Source organism: Populus nigra, chromosome 5, assembly GCF_951802175.1.
Source record: "Populus nigra chromosome 5, ddPopNigr1.1, whole genome shotgun sequence".
NCBI lineage: Eukaryota > Viridiplantae > Streptophyta > Magnoliopsida > Malpighiales > Salicaceae > Populus > Populus nigra.
The window spans coordinates 3,149,114-3,155,291 of record NC_084856.1 but is presented as its reverse complement, the minus strand read 5'-3'; the positions used below and the strand labels follow the sequence as shown (position 1 = coordinate 3,155,291).

Sequence of the window (6,178 nt, the reverse complement as noted above, 5' to 3'; positions counted from 1 at the left end):
ACGTATTTTACTTTAGACACAATGGGCCCCAAACCACACCTCCACCATACCGTCCCCAGTTTCTACCCTTGCAAGTTCCAGAAGTTTCCTAGAGGACCACTCTCTATCCATCCCTCCCCCACCCTTTGCCAAATGAAGAAAGGGGCTAGATTTTTTTATTTTTTTAAAATATATTCAGCACCCAAGACCTCTAGAACTTTCCAAATGATTTTTATAATAAGCTTCATTACCTCTATTTATCTCTTTAGACACTGCTTCTCTGATTATAGGTATCTACCAACTTTGTAACGACATAAACGACCTTTCCTTTCCCAAAACGCTGTTGCTGTTTTCACCCCTAAAAAAAAAATCTCCAATGCAACTTTGTCCTTTTCGATTTATATGAAACTGTTCTTTCCATGACTCTGCTTTCAGTTCTCTTTCCAGCTTAAACCCAGCAGCGGCCTCCTCTCTTTTTCTTGACCAAAATTTATTTATTTTTTCTTATTTTAGTTCAATCAAACCCATTACTCCTCTTCCTTTCTCGATCCTTTTCTTTGCTATTGTTAATTTTTTTTAAAAAAAATCTCTAAATCCCATCATCCAGGGCTTCAATTTTGACCGTAGCCAGCTCTATCATCAATCTTGAACCGACACTGGAGCATGTAAATTTTTATCATCAAGCTGACATAAGAACCGAATCGGTGAAGCAAATTGCAATCATGAATCCATTTTTCACTGTGAAGCAAGAGTATGCAGGATCAAGTTCATCGCCACCGTCCGGCGGTGATGAGCCCCCACCAGTTATGCTGCCACCGCAGCCAAGGGAAGGTTTACATGATACAGGACCACCACCATTCCTGACTAAGACTTTTGACATGGTAGATGACCCAACGACCAATCACATAGTTTCTTGGAACAGAGGAGGTTCTAGCTTTGTTGCCTGGGATCCTCATTCGTTCTCCACAAATCTCCTTCCTAGATACTTCAAACATAATAATTTTTCCAGCTTTGTCAGGCAGCTCAATACTTATGTAAGTATTTTGATACTGAGCTCAATCTTCCTTTTTTGTAAAAAAAAAATCTATCTATTTCAACAGTCCATTTTATTGAAATAAGCAGTTTTAATTTTTTTATGGCATTTTTCAACCTGGGTTCTTGGTACCTCAAAATAATAAATTTTATCATACCCAAAGAACAGTGCTAGTGAGAAGAATGTTCATGGAACTAACCAGTGTTTTAGCAATTTTTTTTTTTTTGCGGGATCCATAGTCTATTGTTACTTTATTTTCCACTGTAGGTGAAGTTTATCTTCTTCTGTTCCCCCCCCCCCCCCCTCCAATAGCCCTGTCTGGATGGGGGACCTGTACTTATTACAAAAAAAAGCAGAAGTTAAAAATTCTGCATTCTGTTTTCGGAGTTCGATTGCTCTACTCCTGTAATGCAGGAATTTCCTCATTGTACACTGCCTGTCACACTGGAAATTCTCAAGTAATTGTCTTGAGTCTCTGTTGAGATGTAATTTTGTTGATGGGAATTGATGATGGCTCTGGATTTTTTTTTACAGGGTTTTAGAAAGATTGATCCAGATAGATGGGAGTTTGCCAATGAAGGATTTCTGAGCGGTCAAAAGCATCTCTTAAGGAATATAAAGAGAAGAAAGGCACCCTCTCAGCCACTTACTCAACAGCAAGCTCCAGATGCTTGCGTTGAAGTTGGCCGTTTTGGATTAGATGGAGAAATCGATCGCTTGAAACGTGACAAGCAGGTTTTAATGATGGAATTAGTGAAACTTAGACAGCAGCAACAGAATGCTAGATCTTATATACAAGCTATGGAGCACAGGCTACAAGCGATAGAGCAAAAGCAGCAGCAAATGATGCAATTCTTAGCTAGAGCAATGCAAAATCCAGCCTTCTTACAGCAGTTAGTTCAGCAGAAGGAGAAAAGGAAAGAGCTTGAGGAAGCAATGACTAAAAAGAGAAGGCGGCCTATTGATCAAGGATCTAGTAGAGGTGGTGGTGGTGGTGGTCGTCGTTGTGGTGAATCGAGCCATATTGGTGGAAGTGCAAACCCCATAAAGGCAGAGCCTTTAGAGTCTGGAGACCTTGAATTTGAAGTGTCAGAGCTGGAAGCACTTGCCTTGGAAATGCAAGGGTATGGTAGGGCAAGGATAGAGCAAGAGGATGGAGTAGAAGAGCTAGAGACTCCTGAAAGTAAAGATAGAGAACTTGATGAGGGATTTTGGGAAGAACTGTTAAATGAGAGTGCTGGAGGAGATGAAGATGATGTCAATATATTAGCCGAGCGCTTGGGTTATCTGGGTTCAAGTCCTAAGTAGTGAAACTGAACAGTTTTCTGCGTCGCTGACCATCATCATCATCATTATCACCACTTAATTCCCTCAATGATCATTTCATTGTGGTAGCAGGTTTCCATGGTCATATTGCTAGTTGACAGTCTAATTTGTGTCATTGGATGCCATTAGGCTATAATCTTCACCTGCATTTCTTGCTATTGACAGGATAGGGGAACTACCAAGCCGTACTTTCCAGTGGAAACTATCTTGTTTCTGGTGTTTCTAACCCTTGTATTTTCATTTTGTTGTCAATTTCTCCATTTTGTACATCCCTTCTTCTTATTTTCTCCATCTTGGTTAGGTTGCAGCAGTGCCTGGGCAGAGTCTCGTAGTCCTTGTCATGATTTGTCTCAAAGGTTACTGGATATTTTTTTCACTCGCAACTAATCTTTGAATTACGCATTTGATTCATTAGTTAACAGCTTCCTGTAATTTTCCTTGTCCTCGAATAAATGTAGACTGTTGAGATGCTGTTGATTTCGACAAGATGTTGCTGCAAGTTGCAAGAAACCACAACTAGGTGCTTTTGGATTCAAATAACCGATTTGGTAGTTAACGGCGTCGGCTTGATTTTTTTTTTCCTTTCTTTTTCTTGATTTGTCTTGTTCTTTATGCAAGGGTGATGAAATTCTTGATGTTACATTTATACCATATATAGATGTTTTTCATGCCTCTGCAATTTGGTTCCTGATCTCTCATTTTCAATGGCGGAGGGGCTACCACGGTCCAAGCGGCAGTGTTGATAATGCATCGCATTTCATGACCAATAACAAACAAATGTGTTCGTGGTGGCAATTTTGTGGCCGATCGTGGTGCTGTCCTCGAAAATGGTTTTGAACGGTAGTGCAAAATCATTTTCACAGGTCTCTTTTGGAGACCCGACACCATTGATCTTAGCTTTCTATACGATGAGCTCTTAATTTATCTGGTTTGTTGTTATATGAACCATGGGAAGTTTGCGCAGAACAAAAATGAATGAAGGAAAATAATGGCTTTAGTAATCCATGACCCTCTTGAGTGGACTTTCCAGGATTAATGTTTCAATTGCTGGAAATGAGGAAAAAAGAGGTAAGAGGGGTTGGAAAGAATTAACGTAGCTCGTGAAAAGTCTCGTGTGTGGGTTTGAATTTTGCAATTCCCAGCGCGTTTGGTGGTGTGTTAATGGGAAGTTATCGATTATTTTTTAAAATATTTTTTATTTTAAAATATATTAAAAAGTTATTTAAAAAAGTTATTTTTAATATTAATACATAAAAAAATCAATTAATTTATTTAAAAATATAGTTTAGCAAACTAAAAATATTTTTAAAATACATTTAAAAACAAAAACATATTCACCCTAAAATAAAAGCTAGTAGAAGAAAAAAAATCCAATTTCAGTATTTATGATCCTGCAATCCCACATTGTGGAATTGACACAAAATCTGAATAAAAGAGTTATTATAGGTTGCTAAGTATACTCAATTATTATTATTATTAACCAGAATTAATTGATAAGAGAAAATTATTGGTATTTTTCTCACAAAGTATTGTTTGTTGTAACATTAATTTTTTTAAAAAAACTTCATTATTTAACATTAAAATTAAGTTTCATAGTTCATTTTAATTTACTTTTTACAAGGTTATCCCAGTTTTATGATCCAAGTCAATAGTTTAGCAGGTTAACTTGAATTTTTTGTTCTTTTTTAATTGATTTTTTTTCAATTTTATTCTTCAATATATGATTGACTGGGAATTGAATTTCATAATTTATTTTGATTTGCTTTTTAATAGGTTATCTCGGTCTTATGATCCATGTTTGACAGGTTATTTTGTCTTTTTTAAAAAAAAATTAATCCTTAACATTGAGTTTATTGAGAATTGGACTTTAATATTTATTTGTTTTTGTTTTTTTATGAGGCTATCACGGTCTCATAACTCGAATTGTAGATTTTACATGCTAACTTGAGTTGATCTAAATCAATCTAATATGATGTTTATTTTAATTTTTTTTCAATAGAATGCCATCTTAAAGTTTTTTTAATCAAATTATGTTTGTTTGTTTTTTTCTCTATTTTTTCAGGTTGTTTTTGAACTTATCAAGTTGACTATGTCATATTGAGTCAATCTCTAAACGGTTTATTTTTTTCCTTCTTGAAAATACAATAACAATACTTGGAAAAAGAAAATAACTTAAAAAAATCAACTCGACCCGCAATGTATTGCATGTAAATAATTCAGAGTCATGTCCTAAACAGTTTTACATGATCTATACGATAATTTATATCATTAACAAGAATCTAAAAAATAAGGGGGTTTTATTATACATCTCCTCACAAAACATTATTCATTATAATATTTTTTTTTCATCTGGCTTTTTCCTTTTCTTTTTGATGATCTATGTTTTGTTTTTCAATTTTAATTTTATCTTTCGACATTAAGTTTATTAGGAATTGAACTTCATAATGTTTTTTTATTTATTTTTTTATAAAGTTATCTCGATCTCAAAACTCGAACACAAGTTTGATGGGTTAACTTGGTTGACTCAAATTTTTTTATTTTTAAAATTGTTTTATCACTTCCATAATTTAATATTGAATTGATTGAGAATTAGACTTCGTGATATGTTTAAGTTTGTTTTTTATAAGATTATCCTCATTTCATGACTCAAGTCATGAGTTTGACGAATTAACTCATGTTGACTTCTTTTAATTTTTTATCATTTTTTAATCAATTTTTTAATTTAATTTTCCAACACTGGGTTGATTGAGCATTTAAATTCGTAATTTATTTCAATTTGCTTTCTATTGGGTTATTCTGGTTTTATGATCTAGGATAGGGGTTTAACAAGTTAACTCGAGTCGTTTTTTCTAGTCATTTTTTTAACTGTGTATTTTTTTTTCAATTTCATTCTTCAATGTTAGATTTATTGGAAATTACACTTCATAGTTTGTTTTTTTTTGTTTCCATGAGGTTATTATAGTCTCATGACTCGACATGCGAAATTATACAGGTTTTTACAATATATTATAGTCATTTTAAAAAAAATATTATTATAATATATTTTACAATAATGGAGGATTGCTTGAAAAAAGCTACATTGTGGGTTTAGGTGATGATTGATAGCGTGACGGATTGATATCGTGAAAATGATTATTTTTTAAAATATTTTTTATTTTAAAATATATTATAATAGTATTTTTTTAGTTTGTAAAATTTATTTTTAATATCAATACATTATAATTATTTAAAAATATAAAAAAAATCAATTTAAAGCAATTTTTTTAATTTTCTTAAAAGCGCAAAGCCATTACAAAAACAAACATTGTCTCAGTGTATGTTTGATGTTGTGGTAACTTTTGCAATTATAGTAAAAAAACACTTTTAATTATGGTTTTAAAAAATAAATTTAAAATAAATATGTGTTTTGTTAAAATTACCGTGAGATGAATTATTGCATGTAAAATAACTAAAAAATAAATTATTTTAGCTTTTATAAACTCAAGATTTGAAAAGTAATTGCATAATTAAACCAATGTAAAATACAAAAAAACTAGTTAACTAACTAATCTAATTTTCATATGTAATTAGATGAAAAATAAAAGCTACTAGAGATCATTGTCTTAAGCCTTCATTTGATATTGTGTTTCAAATAGAGGTTGGAAAAATTTTGAATTTTTTTCTTGTTTTTATATTGTTTGATATGCTAATATTAAAAATATATTTTTTAAAATAAAAAAAATATTATTTTAATACATTTTCAAGTAAACAATACTTTAAAAAATATCTATTATCACACTCTCAAACGCCCTTTAAACAATGTGTTAACTATTTTCAAGTAAGTTTATCGAGAATTGAACT

General features: G+C 32.2%; 1 protein-coding gene across 3 annotated transcripts; it reads left to right on the top strand.

The window, feature by feature from the left end:
- Positions 1-244: 244 nt before the first annotated feature.
- On the top strand, positions 245-3,017 carry LOC133693660 (heat stress transcription factor A-6b-like). Of its 3 annotated transcripts, XR_009842148.1 has the most exons (4): positions 245-1,013; positions 1,547-2,410; positions 2,504-2,694; positions 2,797-3,017. XR_009842148.1 is itself a non-coding variant. In XM_062114924.1 (2 exons), the coding sequence occupies exons 1-2, from the start codon at positions 702-704 to the stop codon at positions 2,318-2,320; spliced, it is 1,086 nt and encodes a 361-aa protein (XP_061970908.1). In that variant the 5' UTR covers positions 245-701; the 3' UTR covers positions 2,321-3,017. The 3 variants fall into 3 exon arrangements, 1 of the variants encoding a protein (XP_061970908.1); XR_009842147.1 differs by having other exon boundaries at positions 1,547-2,694; XM_062114924.1 differs by having other exon boundaries at positions 1,547-3,017.
- Positions 3,018-6,178: the final 3,161 nt, after the last annotated feature.

Excerpts from the sequence above, each read along its gene's own strand:
- LOC133693660 (XM_062114924.1), top strand. The coding sequence starts at position 702 with ATGAATCCATTTTTCACTGTGAAGCAAGAGTATGCAGGATCAAGTTCA. Across the intron at positions 1,014-1,546 it reads TCAGGCAGCTCAATACTTAT|GGTTTTAGAAAGATTGATCC; the intron begins GTAAGTATTTTG and ends TTTTTTTTACAG.